This window comes from Bombina bombina, chromosome 2 (genome assembly GCF_027579735.1).
Source record: "Bombina bombina isolate aBomBom1 chromosome 2, aBomBom1.pri, whole genome shotgun sequence".
Classification (NCBI taxonomy): Eukaryota; Metazoa; Chordata; class Amphibia; order Anura; family Bombinatoridae; genus Bombina; species Bombina bombina.
In genome coordinates, this window is record NC_069500.1 from 1,410,506,565 (window position 1) to 1,410,525,085 (window position 18,521).

Here is an 18,521-nt window from a genome sequence, read left to right on the forward strand (position 1 = left end):
CTCTAGATTTAACAATCAATGGAACAATATCAGGTCAGTCATAAATAAAAATTGGAATATTTTGACTCTAGATGATAAGGTCAAAAACGTGATTGGAGAAAAACCTCTAATGACAGCCAGAAAATCAAAAAGTCTGAGGGACATCCTGGTAAAAAGTCAATTCTCCAGAGGTCTATCTGATGCAGACTGGCTCAGAAAGGACAGGGGGATAAAAGGCAGCTATCCATGTGGACACTGTGTATACTGTGTCCACATGGACAGCGTTAAACAATTCTCAGTACATGATGGCAAAACTTACAATATAAAGTTTTTCTTTAATTGCAAGTCTGAGGGAGCAATATATCTCCTTAGATGCTCGTGCCCGGTCTTTTACGTAGGAAAAACGAAGAGGCTTGTAAAGGACCGGGTACAAGAACACCGTGATGATATTGCTCATTGTAATGACACCAGTGTAGCGAGACATTTTGAAATGTTTCATAAAGGCAATGTGGAATCTTTAAAGTTTATCATTATTGATAAAGGAATCACTAATGGTAGAGGTGGCAATAATGAAAAAATCCTTTTGCAGAAAGAAGCAAAATGGATTTATAAATTAGGAACAAGATATCCAACAGGTCTAAACGAAAAGCTGGAGTTTGCCAGTTTCCTATAAAAAAGTTCTCAGATAGAGTGTACGCCGTTATCTGGAAGTGATCATTAAAAGGCCGTATTTAGCTTTGCTTTCAAAGGCTTAGGAATTTAGCTTTTCCATTTAAAATGTATAAATTAACAAAGCTTTTTTTATTTTGGTCCTTTTTAACTATGAACACATGTATTATCGAATAGGGCACCTTGTTGTATACAGCTTTAAGAAATTAGCAGGTGTAATAGCAAGTTGATCACCTGTGTAGCCACAGGTAGGTCTATATAAAGAGGATATCCGGTATGGATTAGTATGCCCTGATGAACCCCTTAGACACAAATCTTAATGCAGGGGTGAAACGTGCGTTGGCACTTTGTGTAATCCTAGCACCTATGTGCTATACCAGCCAGGAGTGAGGTCGACCAACTCCTGTCTCTTTTGTAAGCAATTTTCAAAGAAAGCAAAGACAAAAGCAAAGAAAAGACATAGTTGGTACAAGTTTATTCTCTGCCTTGGAACTGACCCAATGTTAATACTGCATGCTGAGAAAGAGCGTGTTTGTATAAAAGCGGCTAACTACTGGAGAATGTGGTTTCCTTGTTTGTGCTGGACTGAGCGTGCAACATCTATTTGAAGGTGTCTAAGGATAAGAGACCCCGTCGCTGAGAAATTGTTTGGTGTGTTGCTGTTTCAATATACGTTCCTGAGTATATGGTGCATCCTGGTATGTGCTCAGCTACATAACATCGGTGGAAGCCTGGTTTCTTTCACCCTGTACAACTGGCCAATCCAGTGGATGGATTCTCGGCTTTTGTGACACACCTCCTGCAATCTAACCTATTGCCAGCAAGCTCATAACCACACCTCAGGCTGCAAGTGACGTCACACGCACTGTATGCTGTATCTCCTTTGAATGGGAATTACGGATCCAAACACAGCAGCTAAGTAAAACAAGTGAACTTGTACCTCCAGCAGCATTTATCGTTTGCCTGCTTATCAGACATTATAATAAGTCATGTGCCGTTCATTTGTTATGATCTGTTTGGTATTAATGAAAATGTCTTTGTGATGGTCTCACTTGTTACTAATTTGTCTATGCTTATGATAGATTTCACTGTCTATGTTATAGATATCTGTCTATGTAGTATATAGAAGGTTAGGCCTAACCCCTAGTTAATTAGCATACGTATGCTTAGAGGCCACTGGCCGTTTAGTAGCAATTAGTCTTTGAATTTTGCTTTTTTAGTTAAGAATGCTCACTTTCAGAGTATGATTGACCTTGTCATTTGTGTGATCCACATCAATGTGGTTTGGGATAATAATAGGAATTAATAAATTTGATTGATTTTTTACCAAATTTCTGTGTGCCTTGTTTTATCCCTTGCTTTTTTCACAACAGTATTATATGTTGTGACTACATTCTCTCTGTTTGACTTCTATAAAAAACATATATTTAGAACTTTATATAAATGCATAAAGTGCCCAACCATAGCTGAGAGTGTCTTAAGTAATGGAAACATACTTACCAAAAGACACCCATCCACATATAGCAGATAGCCAAACAAGTACTAAAACAGTTTTTAGTAGAGGTAATGGTAAATTGAGAGTATATCGGCGATCTGAAAAGGGAGGTAGGAGATGAATCTCTACGACCAATAACAGAGAACCTATGAAATAGACCCCCCGTTAGGGAAATCATCGTATTCAAATAAGTGATACTCCCTTCACGTCTGACATTTGCTGTACTCTGAGATGAATCGGGCTTCAACAATGCTGAGAAGGGCCTATCAATGTAGAAATCTTTGCACAAACTTACTTCACCAACTCCATAGGAGGCAAAGTTTGTAAAACTGAATTGTGGGTGTGGTGAGGGGTGTATTTATAGGCATTTTGAGGTTTGGGAAACTTTGCCCCTCCTGGTAGGATTGTATATCCCATACGTCACTAGCTCATGGACTCTTGCCAATTACATGAAAGAAATAACACAATAAACATCAGCATTTTGCGACCTCATGAGCCTAATTTTGCCCGCGAAAATTTAATGAAAAAGCAGTCAATTTGAAAAAAGACTATACCCCAGGTAAGAAAAATATTTTCCTAAACATGTTTTTTCCCAAATATGAAACTGATAGTCTGCAAAAGGAAATATACATAGACCTGACTCATGGCAAATATAAGTACAATACATATATTTAGAACTTTATATTAATACATAAAGTGACAATCCATAGCTGAGAGTGTCTTAAGTAATGAAAACATACTAACCAGAAGACACCCATCCACATATAGCAGATAGCTAAACCAGTACTGAAACAGTTATCAGTAGAGGTAATGGAATATGAGAGTATATCGTCGATCTGAAAAGGGAGGTAGGAGATGAATCTCTACGACCGATAACAGAGAACCTATGAAAAGATTTCCCGCGAGGAAAACCATAAAATTCAATAGGCGATACTCCCTTCACATCCCTCTGACATTCACTGTACTCTGAGAGGAAGAAGGCTTTAAAATGCTGAAAAGCGCATATCAATGTAGAAATCTTAGTACAAACTTACTTCACCACCTCCATAGGAGGCAAAGTTTGTAAAACTGAATTGTGGGTGTGGTGAGGGGTGTATTTATAGGCATTTGAGGTTTGGGAAACTTTGCCCCTCTATAGGTAGGGTTGTATATCCCATATGTCACTAGCTCATGGACTTTTGCCAAATACATGAAAGAAATATTAATACCATGGCCATGCACTCGCAATTCAATCTTGCCTGGTGCACTTGTAAATCGTTAGATATCATCCAAAAATTAGAAAAGGCACTCACAGGACAATGTACACAATTGTATTCCTTTTGGAGGAATAAAATGTTGTTCTTTTTTAGAAAGTCCAGTGAGTGCCTTTTTTACTTTTTGGATAATTCATACATTATCTGTAAAAATCTGACTAGACAAATTCTCCACACATCATAATGTAAAAAAGGAGGATATTTTACTTCTAAGTGTCCTCAGTAGCCAGGATGTTTGTCCTGGGACTAGCAAGAGAATGTGCATCTGACATGCACAGGCAAGGTCTCTATACATTTATGTATGTATTGTATATATCAGTGATTGAGCAGTGAACAAAATTATATAGTTTCAAGAATTTAAGAGTTCAAGGCAATTCTTTATGCCAACTACAAACATGTAATAGCTGTAGAATGTAAAGAATATAAGCTCACGGCCCACATATCCTGTGAAAGATTTCATACATTACAGCGGATGTGTGTATGGGCATCTGTAACAGTGTTTTATACATATTATGCAACTGTACCTATTGTCAAAGAAATGCTGAACATGGCTGCACTTTATGAATGGCTGTTGATGACAATGATAATAATTATAGTAATTTACTATCAAATGTCAATTAAAAATATGTTGCGTAGAATCTACCTCATAGCTTTTACAGACAGTAAGAATTTATACCTAAAATTGACCATATTACCAATAGCAGAAGCATAATTAGTAGAATTGCCTTACTGAATGTGTTCTCAGAGCGGCCATCGTTTTTGACAAGGCCAGATCCCACAGCTCGTCTATGTAAGCTCTGTTCACCAAGCCGAATGTTGTGTGTAGGATGTGATCTTCCACCACAAAGAAACTGCAAAAGAACAGAACCGGGGTAATTAGAGGAATAGAAGATACCTTGATAACTATTCTATAATCTCTCAGCATTCTATAACATCTGCTCCAATCTCTTAGGTTTATATCTAAACACACAACACCTCCAGTACAAATGAATTATTTTTTAACATAGCTAACAGGCTATATTGCACTTGTCTCTGCTGTAGCATTGTCTTCACAAGACCCTTTTGGATACTTTCAGTAAATACTCCCTCCACCCCTGGTCAAATCGCCATCAATCACAGAGACAGATTATCTCAGGATGTCTGTTTCCTCTTTGAGAATGAATGGGCAATCATCTACCCGTTGTTCTAAGAGTGGAATTCAATTCTCTAATCATTTAATACCTAACTGCCCATGTTAACATTTCTGAAATCAAGATCATTAAAACCCCATTAGCAGCCTTTCTTGCCCCCACACACTGAGCTTTGCTTGGACAATGTGATAAATTATGTTTGTATGACTTTGAATTGCTTTTTCAGAATGAATAGGACAAAGAAAATCTGTTAGGTCTGCTGCAGTTAGTCCTCACAACAATTTAATAAGGATATTGTGCAGCCACTTATTATTATTATGTGTATATCAAGGAACATACACCAAATGCTCACACACGGCTGTGAAATTAACATTGAATGTGATTATATAGACTGGCAGCTTAACTTGTGCAAAATAAATATAGTTAAGAGCATATTACAGTAGTAATATATTCAAATGTGTCCATCGTGTGACAGTGCTTAAATGAAAACAACCATTATATCAGTGGTAGTTAATTGTAAGCTAAGGGCCACATGTGAGGCTCTATCTTTTTCTACAAATCAAAGACAGCTAGAACAGAAATCTAAAATAAAGAAATGTATATATATCTTGGTTATTAGCCTACCTAATACTTACCAGGTGAGATTTCATCATCCCATGGCAAAATGGGCTGAATATGGGCATTCCCCCTTTACTACAATAAAAAGAGGCATTCAACCCTTACATCTATTCTCATTTCTATCCAATGCCTATCAATGGGTGGAAAGCTAGGGATCTTGGTATTAGCTAGGATATGAGCAAAGGTAACTATTACTCAAATTGAAGATACTCTAGGGAGCAGGGCATAGTTATCCTCCTGTCAGCCTGTCCTGCTTTGTGTTTATTGAACCCAATGCACAGCACTACAGAATCTGTTGCACTAAAAACAATTTATGCCTTCCAGGTAGGGAGAGTCCACGGCTTCATTCCTTACTGTTGGGAAATACAACACCTGGCCACCAGAAGGAGGCAAAGACACCCCAACCAAAGGCTTAAATATCCCTCCCACTTCCTCATTACCCCAGTCATTCTGCCGATGAAACAAGGAAAAGTAGGAGAAACAGGGTATAAATGGTGCCAGAAGAATAAAATAAATAGGGGACCGCCTATAGACGCAAAAAAAATAAATCAGGTGGGGGCCGTGGACTCTCCCTATCCGGAATGAAAGGAATGTATCTGGTAAGCATAAATTATGTTTTCCTTCCTAAGATAGGGAGAGTCCTCAGCTTCATTCCTTACTGTTGGGAACACTATACCCAGGCTGATGTAAGAAAAAAGGAGATAGAAGCGCACACAGAGAGAGTACGATTCAAGTGAAGTTTATTAACAACAGGTCACACGCAACACATTAAGTTGCACTTACTAGATTCACAATAAAAACAGACACTGTACAAGTAAGGCTGATATAGATGATCCGTGGCAGATGTTAAAACAAAGGTACGACAAACTCGATCCCTGTTTATGGCCTCAGTGTCCCCTCGGTGTTCGGACTGCCTACTGAAGACACTTTATGGCCGTGCTCACGGAGGGATATATAGTTCACCTTACGCTCCTCAACGCGTTTACCCAGAACTCCGGCCGGGCTTTTTCAAGAGGTACAAACAAACTTTTTGGTTTTAGCGCCCTTGTCGGCTTTTTAAAGAGTCCCAATCACAGACCTTGCATGTGATGAGTCATCAGGTGGGCGTGTCAGATTGATACTACTAACAAACAATTGATATAAACTGCTGTCACATAGATTAAAACATATGATTTCAAAAAACACATAACACATTAAAATACCCTAGATTGGCTTATTTGATTGAATAACTTTATCTAACGGCATATTTAATTCTCGTATAACATTTAATACTACCCTTCGGTTTTCGTATAAATTCCCTTAAATAAATAATTTTGCCTATTCAAAGTTAAAATTGATGGTGCCACATATAAAAGGAATTATTACGATCGGAACTCAATAATTATTTCAATTGATACAAATGGATTCTAATATAAAATCTAAAATCAACATAGGAACATAGTCACATTGCTAATTTGTGTACAAATTATAGGTGAACTTTGAAACTGTAACAAAGATGTTTATTCCCTCAATCGTATGTTGATCGGTGAGGAATTTGTTGGTTTAATACCACAAATATTACAGATTATTTTTATACCTTATGAAGATCTCTGAGGTTCAGATGTTTGATGTTTATTCTAATACTACTATATATACTTTAAGTTGATTTTATTATTGATAGTGTTCTTATTACCCATACTGGTTTACCTGAATCTTATGGCACCTTACTTGGATACTATATACTATCTATACACTTCATTAATCTACAACGTTGTTTCGAATAGTAGTAATGAAGTGCTTAAAGCTTCTGTTTTCATTATTTGGTTGGAATGCTTAATTTAGTTAAAATAATATAGTCTAATACATCCGATCCAACTTATCATTAGTTGTTGCTATGTTTAAAAACAATGTATGATATTTAACTCTTTCACACAGTTCAGATGTCAGAGTGCCGGATAATGGGTTGATTTAACTATATTTGTATAACCAGTAGCCCAGTTATTTTCACTGTGAGTCAATACTAAGTACAGATATAGTGCAATTAATGTATTTGATTGTATATTAGTGTTATACTATAAACTACCTATACATGTCTCTTGATTGTGCAAAAACAAATTCATTAAAAGTTCTTCTCCTATTATTTAGGTAGACACTAACCCTAATAAATAAGTTATACAATAAAAGGGATTAATTTTATTATTTTGTTTTTGAGTATGGCAAAGTATGTCACCCATGTTAAAATTAAGAATTTTATTTTAAAATTTTATTTTAAACATCTGGTTTGATCTAATACCATAGGATTTCAAACTGAATCCCTACATATAGGCAGCCACATCAATGTCTATGTTCATTCCTAATAGCTGTAAGGTTTTCAACCTATAAATCCAATTGGTTTCCAGTTTTCTTAACTCTAATAGTGTATTTGGTTTTGTAGGCGGAACCCAATCTATTACTTGTACCTTTAACGTTTGTGGGTTACCATCATGAAAATCCAAAAAATGTTTTGAAACGCTATGTTTAATAAATTTCTCCTTTATGTTGTAAATATGTTCATTTACTCTACGTTTGATTTTTCTTTTAGTGCCACCTACATAAAGCAGGCCACACCCACACCGCAAAAGATAAACTACATATATAGAGTCACAGTTTTTCTTTGAGTTTATGGAAAAAGTTTCAGTTCATTCTGAATTTGAGAAAGTTGGAGATTTGTCCACATGTGTACACATATTGCACCTAGCTTTATTGCACTTGAAGGTTCCCTTCCAGGATGTTAACCAATTATTGTTTACTGAATTATTGACCTAATTTTGTTCTTTTTTAACTTACTGGGTGCAAGAATGTTCTTAAGGCTCCTTCCTTTTTTATATGTAAAAATAGGTTTGTTATTTAGACTATCTTTCAATAAGGAATCTGTCATAAGTAAAGGCCAATGTTTTTGTATTATTTTCTCTATTTTTTTTTATCCTTCATTGTATGTAGTAATGAACCTAACTGGTTCTATGTTTGTTGAAAGTGATGTAATTAATTCATTATGTATCTTTGTCCCAATAGGTTCATTGGACAGTTGTGATTTATTAGTAAATAAAGAATTTCTATCTTTTTCCATGGCCTTGTTTCTCGCTTTTTTTTTTTTGATAATATCACTATTGTAACCTTTCTCAAGAAATTTATTTTCCATAATGTCTGCTTCCTTCATAAATTCTTCTACATGGGTGCAATTCCTTTTTAACCGCAAGAATTGACTATAGGGAACATTTTCAATCCAACTTTTCTTGTGGGCACTTTTTGCTTGAATAAAAATATTTCTATCGGTAATCTTTCTATAGTTTTTAACCGCTACTTTACCATCTAGATCGTTATATAGAATAAGGTCCAGAAATTCAATTTGATCCTTAGAGTGTGATTTTGTAAATTTTAAATTATAGTCATTATTATTCATATAATTAAGAAAGCTATTAGCTCTTCTTCCCCCTTCCATAGAATCAGCACATCATCAATGTATCTCCCATATTTGATAATATTTTGTCTAAAAGGATTATTATTCCAAATATGTTCCTGCTCAAAGGCATTCACATATAAGTTGGCATATGCGGGGGCAAAAGTAGTCCCCATTGCCGTTCCCTGTAACTGCATATAAAACTTCTGTTCAAAAATAAAATAATTATGGTGAAGAATAAAATTCATGCAATTGATAAGAAAATCTATATGTTGTGTTGGTATTTGCCAAATTTCTAATGTTTCCTTCATTTTCTGTAGTCCTTTTTTTGTGGGGGATACAAGTATACAGGGAAGACACATCACAAGTAACCCAAACCATATTGTCTTCCCATTTTAACCCTTCATAGATTTTAATAACTGAGGTGGTATCTTTGAGATATGCTTCCGTGTTTTTTACTATAGGTTGGAGGTAGTGATCCACATATTTGGAAACATTATCACTAATGGACCCAATCTCAGAAATGATTGGTCTACCCGGGGGATTTATTGGATCTTTCTGTACCTTCGGGAGGTGGTAAAAGGTTGAAATATTAGGTTGTGAGGTACAAAGAAATTTAAATTCATCATTGTCAATAATATTATCTTCTTTTGCTTTAGTGAGCATTTAATTAAGTTCTTTTATAAAATCCTCTGTGGGATCTCTAAGTAATAATTTATACGTATATTTATCATTCAAGATTTTATAAGCTTCCAAGAGGTAATCTTCCCTTCGCTGGATAACTATACCCCTTCCCTTGTCGGCCGAGCGTATTACTATCTCATTGTTATTGGTTAATTTTTTAAGCGATTTTCTTTCAAGAATCGTTAGATTATTATATTTATTTAAACTCTTATCTTTCTTAAAAGAATCTTCAATATCTTGTAATACTAGTTTGGAAATCATTGAAACTTGTTCTCCCTGCGCACTTATGGGATTAAAGCTGGATTTCCCTTTGAAACCTGAATGCTGAATGCTTGGTTCAATCTCATACATGGATAAATTTAAAAGATCTTCCTCTTGATCCATTTCTATAGCGGGTTGGCTAGGGACAGTTCCTAATATATTGTCCTCCAAATTTTTTAGAATACTAAGGGTACCCAGATCCCTGGAATCTATATGGCACAAATTCTGATTTGTTCTAATTTCTGGATTCTTCAAATAGTACCGTTTTAACGTTAATTTACGTTCAAATTTATGTACGTCTACGTACATCTCAAATTTATTAGGTTTTGTTTTGGGTGCAAATTTTAATCCTTATTGGAGGAGACTAATGTCATTGGAATCTAAGTCGATCTCTGCTAGATTGAAAATTTCATTCTTAGAATGTTTCAATCTATCCTTAATCGCCCTGCTTGTCTGTATTGATTTTCCTCCTCTAGTTCCTCTTCTCCCCTTTCTAGCGATCTTTTTCTTTGTCTTACCCTTTGATCTCCTGTTTTTTGTTTGAGGAAATTTTGTCCTTCTTCTAAAAAATGATTGTGGTTTTCAGAGGTGTTTTTTGGTCTTGCCCCTTTAAGATCCCAAATTGACCCTTCTGGTTCCTTATAATTAGCTAGCGGTTCAAACCTATTATTAATGGATATATGTTTATGATAATTTCTATTACTGCTTGAATTATCACTTGAATTACCATTATCTCTATATGAATCTTTTCTTCTCCATTGCGGACGATGGTTTGGGTTATTCCAGTTTGCATTTATATTAGATATATGGTATCTATGTTGGTAATTAGGTGGTCTATGGTTCATATATAAATCATTTTCAGGTCTAATGACTTTTTGATAGTGTGTTTGATGTACATCTGTATTGTAATTCCTATATGTATCTGTATTATTACTTCTATTTATGTTGTAATTAGTATGAGGTTTGAAGTCGCGTTGTGAATATTGATTCCTTTTAAGGTTATAGTTAGCGGAATTGGCTATAGATCCTCTATCTATAACTGGATGGTTTGCACTTGTTGTTGCTTTGTCTTTATTTTTTGACTAATTTGTTTCACCTTCATTATTGTTTCTATTTTTATTTTATATGTATAAACTTTATTCTCTTTAGTCGGTTTGGGTTACTTGTGATGTGTCTTCCCTGTATACTTGTATCCCCCACAAAAAAGGACTACAGAAAATGAAGGAAACATTAGAAATTTGGCAAATACCAACACGACATATAGATTTTCTTATCAATAGCATGAATTTTATTCTTCACTATAATTATTTTATTTTTGAACAGAAGTTTTATCTGCAGTTGCAAGGAACGGCAATGGGGACTACTTTTGCCCCTGCATATGCCAACTTACATGAATAATAATCCTTTTAGACAAAATATTATCAAATATGGGAGATACATTGATGATGTGCTGATTCTATGAAAGGGGGAAGAAGAGCTAATAGATAGTTTTCTTAATTATATGAATAATAATGACTATAATATAAAATTTACAAAATCACACTCTAAGGATCAAATTGAATTTCTGGACCTTATTCTATATAACGATCTAGATGGTAAAGTAGCGGTTAAAAACTATAGAAAGATTACCGATAGAAATAGTTTTATTCAAGCAAAAAGTGCCCACAAGAAAAGTTGGATTGAAAATGTTCCCTATAGTCAATTCTTGCGGTTAAAAAGGAATTGCACCCATGTAGAAGAATTTATGAAGGAAGCAGACATTATGGAAAATAAATTTCTTGAGAAAGGTTACAATAGTGATATTATCAAAAAAAAAAGCGAGAAACAAGGCCATGGAAAAAGATAGAAATTCTTTATTTACTAATAAATCACAACTGTCCAATGAACCTATTGGGACAAAGATACATAATGAATTAATTACATCACTTTCAACAAACATAGAACCAGTTAGGTTCATTACTACATACAATGAAGGATCAAAAATTTTTAGAGAAAATAATACAAAAACATTGGCCTTTACTTATGACAGATACGTTATTGAAAGATAGTCTAAATAACAAACCTATTTTTACATATAAAAAAAGGAAGGAGCCTTAAGAACATTCTTGCACCCAGTAAGTTAAAAAATAAAAAAGAACAAAATGAGGTCAATAATTCAGTAAACAATAATTGGTTAACATCCTGGAAGAGAACCTTCAAGTGCAATAAAGCTAGGTGCAATATGTGTACACATGTGGACAAATCTCCAACTTTCTCAAATTCAGAATTAACTGAAACTTTTTCCATAAACTCAAAGAAAAACTGTGACTCTATATATGTAGTTTATCTTTTGCGGTGTGGGTGTGGCCTGCTTTATGTAGGTCGCACTAAAAGAAAAATCAAACGTAGAGTAAATGAATATATTTACAACATAAAGGAGAAATTTATTAAACATAGCGTTTCAAAACATTTTTTGGATTTTCATGATGGTAACCCAAAAACGTTAAAGGTACAAGTAATAGATTGGGTTCTGCCTACAAAACCAAATAGACTATTAGAGTTAAGAAAACTGGAAACCAAATGGATTTATAGGGTGAAAACCTTACAGCCATTAGGAATGAACATAGACATCGATGTGGCTGCCTATATGTAGGGATTCAGTTTGAAATCCTATGGCATTAGATTAAACCAGATGTTTAAAATAAAATATTAAAATTTTAAAATAAAATTCTTAATTTTAACATGGGTGACATACTTTATAGGTAGTTTATAGTATAACACTAATTGCACTATATCTGTACTTAGTATTGACTCACAGTGAAAATAACTGGGCTACTGGTTATACAAATATAGTTAAATCAACCCATTATCCGGCACTCTGACATCTGAACTGTGTGAAAGAGTTAAATATCATACATTATTTTTAAACATAGCAACATCTAATGATAAGTTGGATCGGATGTATTAGACTATATTATTTTAACTAAATTAAGCATTCCAACCAAATAATGAAAACAGAAGCTTTAAGCACTTCATTACTACTATTCGAAACAACGTTGTAGTTAATGAAGTGTATAGATAGTATATAGTATCCAAGTAAGGTGCCATAAGATTCAGGTAAACCAGTATGGGTAATAAGAACACTATCAATAATAAAATCAACTTCAAGTATATATAGTAGTATTAGAATAAACATCAAACATCTGAACCTCAGAGATCTTCATAAGGTATAAAAATAATCCGTAATATTTGTGGTATTAAACCAACAAATTCCTCACTGATCAACATACGATTGAGGGAATAAACATCTTTGTTAGTTTCAAAGTTCACCTTTAATTTGTACACAAATTAGCAATGTGACTATGTTCATATGTTGATTTTAGATTTTATATTAGAATCCATTTGTATCAATTGAAATAATTATGGAGTTCCGATCATAATAATTCCTTTTATATGTGGCACCATCAATTTTAACTTTGAATAGGCAAAATTATTTATTTAAGGGAATTTATACGAAAACCGAAGGGTAGTATTAAATGTTATACAAGAATTAAATATGACGTTAGATAAAGTTATTCAATCAAATAAGCCAATCTAGGGTATTTTAATGTGTTATGTGTTTTTTGAAATCATATGTTTTAATCTATGTGACAGCAGTATATATCAATTGTTTGTTAGTAGTAGCAATGTGGCACGCCCACCGGATGACTCATCGCATGCAAGGTCTGTGATTGGGACTCTTTAAAAAGCCGATAAGGGCGCTAAAACCAAAAAGTTTGTTTGTACCTCTTGAAAAAGCCCGGCCGGAGTTCTGGGGAAAAGCGTTGAGGAGCGTAAGGTGAACTATATATCCCTCCGTGAGCATGGCCATAAAGTGTCTTCAGTAGGCAGTCCGGACGCCGAGGGGACACTGAGGCCATAAACAGGGATTGAGTTTGTCGTACCTTTGTTTTAACATCAGCCACGAATCATCTATATCAGCCTTACTTGTACAGTGTCTGTTTTTATTGTGAATCTAGTAAGTGCAACTTAATGTGTTGCGTGTGACCTGTTGTTAATAAACTTCACTTGAATCGTACTCTCTCTGTGTGCGCTTCTATCTCCTTTTTTCTTACATCAGCGTTCTACACTCAGAGTCACAGCAAGGATTACCTGACCTGACAGGAGCGGCACCGGAGGCGATCATTCCTACAATAGGATCAATTGGAATATTGAACTCCTGGACATAAGTATACCTGTGGAGTTTTATTATACCACAACCACAAGGTGACATACAAACTCTTTATTTATATGGAATATGAACTATAAATTTAATCATTGATTTTAATCTAGCTTTTACCATTTTTTACATGTTTTTTACATGTTGTCAGGCTTTTAAACTTCTTTATATTGTCATATGAATGATTGTGATGCTTTTTATGAATCAAATGGTGGTTTTTATATGAACTATAAAACTCTGAATGTTGAAAGTGTTAAACAAAGATACTATCATTCTCATATGAGCATGGCTATTAACCCTTGATATACAAATACGGATGTTGTTCTAAAGATCAAATTAAGTTGTTTTAAGCCAATACACATTTTCCAACTTAGATTTTTTTATATATCAATTTAAATTCATTATTTATATTTTATTTATTTATTCTCAAGATTAAATTTTTTAGAATGGTTTTATTAGTCTTGTTAATATTTATACAATAGCTTCACTTAGGAGAGACAAGTCAAGCGCAATATCATTTTATTAGTGTACTATACCCAAGCTCCAGAGGACACAATAAATAACGGGAGGGAACAAAAAGGAAGAGGCGGAACCTATTCTTGAGGGCACCACAGCCTGCAAAAATTTTCTCCCGAAAGCTGCTTCAGCCCAAGTAAAAACATCAAACATGCAAAATTTTGAAAAAGTATGTAAGGAGGACCAGCCGCCTTACAAATGTGATCCATAGAGGCCTCGTTCTTAAAGGCCCAAGAGGAAGCCACTGCTCTAGTGGAATGAGCCGTTATCCTCTCAGGAGGACGATGTCCCACTGTCTCTTAAGCTAAACAAATGACACTCCTTAACCAAAAAGATAGGGAAGTAAAAGTAGCCTTCTGCCCCTTTACGCTTTCCCGAATAGACAACAAAGAGGAAGATCATCTAAACTCCTTAGTAGCCTGAAGATAGAACTTCAAGGCATGAACCACATCCAAATTGTGAAGTAAGCGTTCCTTCAATGAAGAAGGATTAGGACACAAGGAAGGAACTACAATCTCCTAATTTAGTACATAAAACTGTTTTATCTGCAAGAAAAAAATCAGATAAGGGGGCTCACATTGCAAAGCAGAGATCTCAGAAACTCTGCTCGCAGAGGCAATAGCCAATAAAAAGAGAACCTTCCAAGATAACAATTTAATGTCAAAGGAATGCAGAGGCTCAAATGAAATCTGTTGCAAAACCCGAAGAACAAGATTTAGGCTCCAAGGAGGAGCCCCATATATAAACACAGGTCTTATCCTAATCAGAGCCTTAACAAAGGACTGCACATCTGGAAGCTCAGCCAGTCTCTTGTGCAATAAAACCGACAGGGCAGAAGTCTGTCCCCTCAGGGAACTAGCAGAAAGGCCCTTCTCCAGCAGATCCTGGAGAAAATTTAAGATCCTGGCAACCTTAACTCTGTTGTCAAAAATGAACAATTAATGATCAAATCAATTGCACAGTACAAATGTTGTTTATTGTGTGTCTTGCAGCTGTCATTTGTTTTATATGGGTATGACCACTAGAAGCATAGGTACACGTATGACTGAACATTTAAGTAATATTAGGACAGCCCAGAAAGATGTAGAAAAAAAACCCAAAAAATCACAAGTGTGGTGAAAAACTTTCTACAATTCCAGAAGGGGAATACCGATGCTTTTATATGCTGGGGATTAGAGAAACTGAAACCTGGAATTAGAGGCGGGCAGCACTGGATCCTCAGTGGGGATCTTTTGTGTCCTATTTTCCCACTTTCATAGTACAAGTACTCTTTGTGTTTAAACCTTAACTCTGTGCCAGGAAAACCACACTCTTCAATCCAGAATAAGTAGGTCCTCCACACATTTTGGTAGATACGCAGAGTAACTGTTTTACGAGCTTGAATAAGAGTATCAATGACACTCTCAGGGAAACCTCTCTTGGCTAAGACTAAGCGTTCAATCTCCATACAGTCAGGTTCAGAGAATCTAGATTTTGACGAACAAATTGACCTTGTATCAGCAGGTCTATGCGACAAGGTAACTTCCATGGAGGAGATGAGGACATCCCCACTAGATCCGCGAACCACGTCCTTCGCAGCCATGATGGAGCAATTAGGATTACTGATACCCACTCCTGCATGATGCGGGCCACCACTTGAGGAAGAAGCAGTAATGGAGGAAAAAGATACGAGTATGAACCTACAGGGCACTGCTAGTGCATCTATTAGATCCACTTGGGGATCCCTCAACCTCGACCCGAACGTGGGTAGCTTGGTATTAAGATGGGATGCCATGAGATCTATCTCCAGCATCCCCCAACACCAACACCTCGGGATAGAGAGACTATTCCACTGGATGGAAGGATTGCCTGCTGAGAAAATCCCCCTCCCAGTTTTCCACACCCGGAATGTGGATTGCTGACAGCGAACAGCTGTGGGCCTCTGTCCCCTCCAGAATCTGAGATACTTCCTTCATCGCCAAGGAACTTTTCATTCCCCCCTGATGGTTGATGTAAGCCATCAAGGTTATATTGTCTGATTGGAATCTGATAAACTGGGACGAACCCAGAAATGGCCAAGCCTTTAAGGCCTTGAAGATTGCCCGTAGTTCCAAAATATTGATCGGGAGGAGGACTCCTCCCGAGTCCACAACCCCTGTGCCTTCCTGGCACAGGAAACCAAACCGCGGCAACTGCAGCCGCAGGTTGAAACAAAAATCCCGTATGTTGAAACATCTTTTTCAGAAAGGTTTCCATTTTCTTATCCATCGGCTCTCTGAACTAAGAACTATCATCAAGATGTATAGTAGTACGTTTAGAAAGCATAGAGATAGCACAATCCACCTTAGGAATGGAGCCACACAAATCCAGTTCAGAGTCCGGGACTGGGAACACATTTTTAAAAGTAGACGAGGGGGAAAAGGAAGAACCAACTCTTTGCCATTCGTTCTTAAAAATATATTCCATCTCCCCCCCCAAAAAAAAAAAACCAACGTTTTTTATTTAGGTATTTAGTAATACAACGTTCACATCATGTTAGCATATACAAGGATTGCAATATATAGATACATATTTTAGAGAAAATGCCCCAAAGGCCATGTCAAAAAGAAAATGAAGCATGTCACGGATACCAGACAGCTAAGGCTACCACCCACTCCCCTACAGCCTCACGCCTGTTTCTCAGTGGTTTTGGGCTCCTCAGAGCAACAACAATCTCTGGAAGCTTTTGTTTGCATGGTTTTGTGTTCCAAACTTGTTTAGAGAAGAGCTGGTCTATGACCTGGAAAACCCTCCTAGGCTGGCTGGGCTCCTGGAACTCCCGGTCGGCAGCCTCACAACAGACACCCGTCTAACCCCTCTCAGGCTGTCCGGGCTCCTGGAACTCCCGGTCGGCCACAGGACAGCCGGTAAATTTACCCCTGGTCGCTCCAGCAACCATGTGCCCCAGAGCTCCGCTTTTTTTGGGATTAGTAGCCCCTAGGGAGGACAAGAGGTGGGGGAATTACCGGAGGGGAGCTGCTTTGGGAGCCAGGGGTTTTGGACACCACTACCCCCATAACTTCAACGGGCTGTATCTCCGGTCCCCAATAACGAATCGCGCCGCTTTTTGGACTGCGGCATCTGGGGACCGAGAGCTTTCAAACACTGTGTCCTGGGATTCTGTGGGACTATGGTTGCTATGGAGGCGCCGGTCAGTCTGGAGGAGCGGGAATGGCGGGAAAACTGTGGCATTGTCTTCTGTTCTTATCAAGATAAGTGTGTGTATAGGGGATGTGTGTTTTGCTCAATTGAATCAGTTCCTGTTTCACCTGAATGCTAGTATGTCTAGTTATTTGGGTGGGTTCCAGCTAAAATCACTTTTCTGGGCTACATAGCAGCCTGTTCCAGGCAGAGGAAGGACACTCTGGCAGAGCTACCTAGTCTGGGTAGCTGGAGTCTGTCACAGGGTGGGACCCTGAGTACTGGTGCTGTCGGGCATCAGGGGTGGCTACAGGCTGTGGTAACTTGCCAGCTACATAGCTGCAGTTGGCAGGGAGGAAGCAGGACCCGTTTGGCGGAGCTACCCAGTCGGGGTAGCAGGGGTATCGGTCACAAAGCATATATTTCAAAGGTAACCTCCTGTTTAGCAAAACTAAAAACATATATAGTTCTTAAAATATATTATAAACCAGGTTGTCACTAGCATTTATGTGTATCTTAAAGTTCATACAATCATATGATACCTTGATTTCTATAATTAACCCCTTAATGACCGCAGCACTTTTCCATTTTCTGTCCGTTTGGGACCAAGGCTATTTTTACATTTTTGTGGTGTTTGTGTTTAGCTGTAATTTTCCTCTTGCTCATTTATTGTACCCACACATATTATATACCGTTTTTCTCGCCATTAAATGGACTTTCCAAAGATACCATTATTTTCATCATATCTTATAATTTATTATAAAATTTTTTATAAAATATGAGAAAAAAATAGAAAAAAAACACTTTTTCTAACTTTGACCCCCAAAATCTGTTACACATCTACAATCACCAAAAAACACCCATGCTAAATATTTTCTAAATTTTGTCCTGAGTTTAGAAATACCCAATGTTTACATGTTCTTTGCTTTTTTTTGCAAGTTATAGGGCCATAAATACAAGTAGCACTTTGCTATTTCCAAACCATTTTATTCAAGACTAGCGCTAGTTACATTGGGACACTGATATCTTTCAGGAATCCCTGAATATCCCTTGACATGTATATATATTTTTTTAGAAGACATCCCAAAGTATTGATCTAGGCCAATTTTGGTATATTTCATGCCACCATTTCACCGCCAAATGC

General features: G+C 36.5%; 1 protein-coding gene across 2 annotated transcripts in view; it reads right to left on the minus strand.

The window, feature by feature from the left end:
- Positions 1 to 18,521, minus strand: part of EXOC6B (exocyst complex component 6B) — a 1,420,949-nt gene that overhangs the window by 560,419 nt on the left and 842,009 nt on the right. For both annotated transcript variants that reach the window (XM_053704356.1, XM_053704355.1), the window contains exon 11: positions 4,127 to 4,247. In XM_053704356.1, the coding sequence (XP_053560331.1) occupies positions 4,127 to 4,247 (121 nt within the window). The remainder of the gene's footprint in view (positions 1 to 4,126; positions 4,248 to 18,521) is intronic.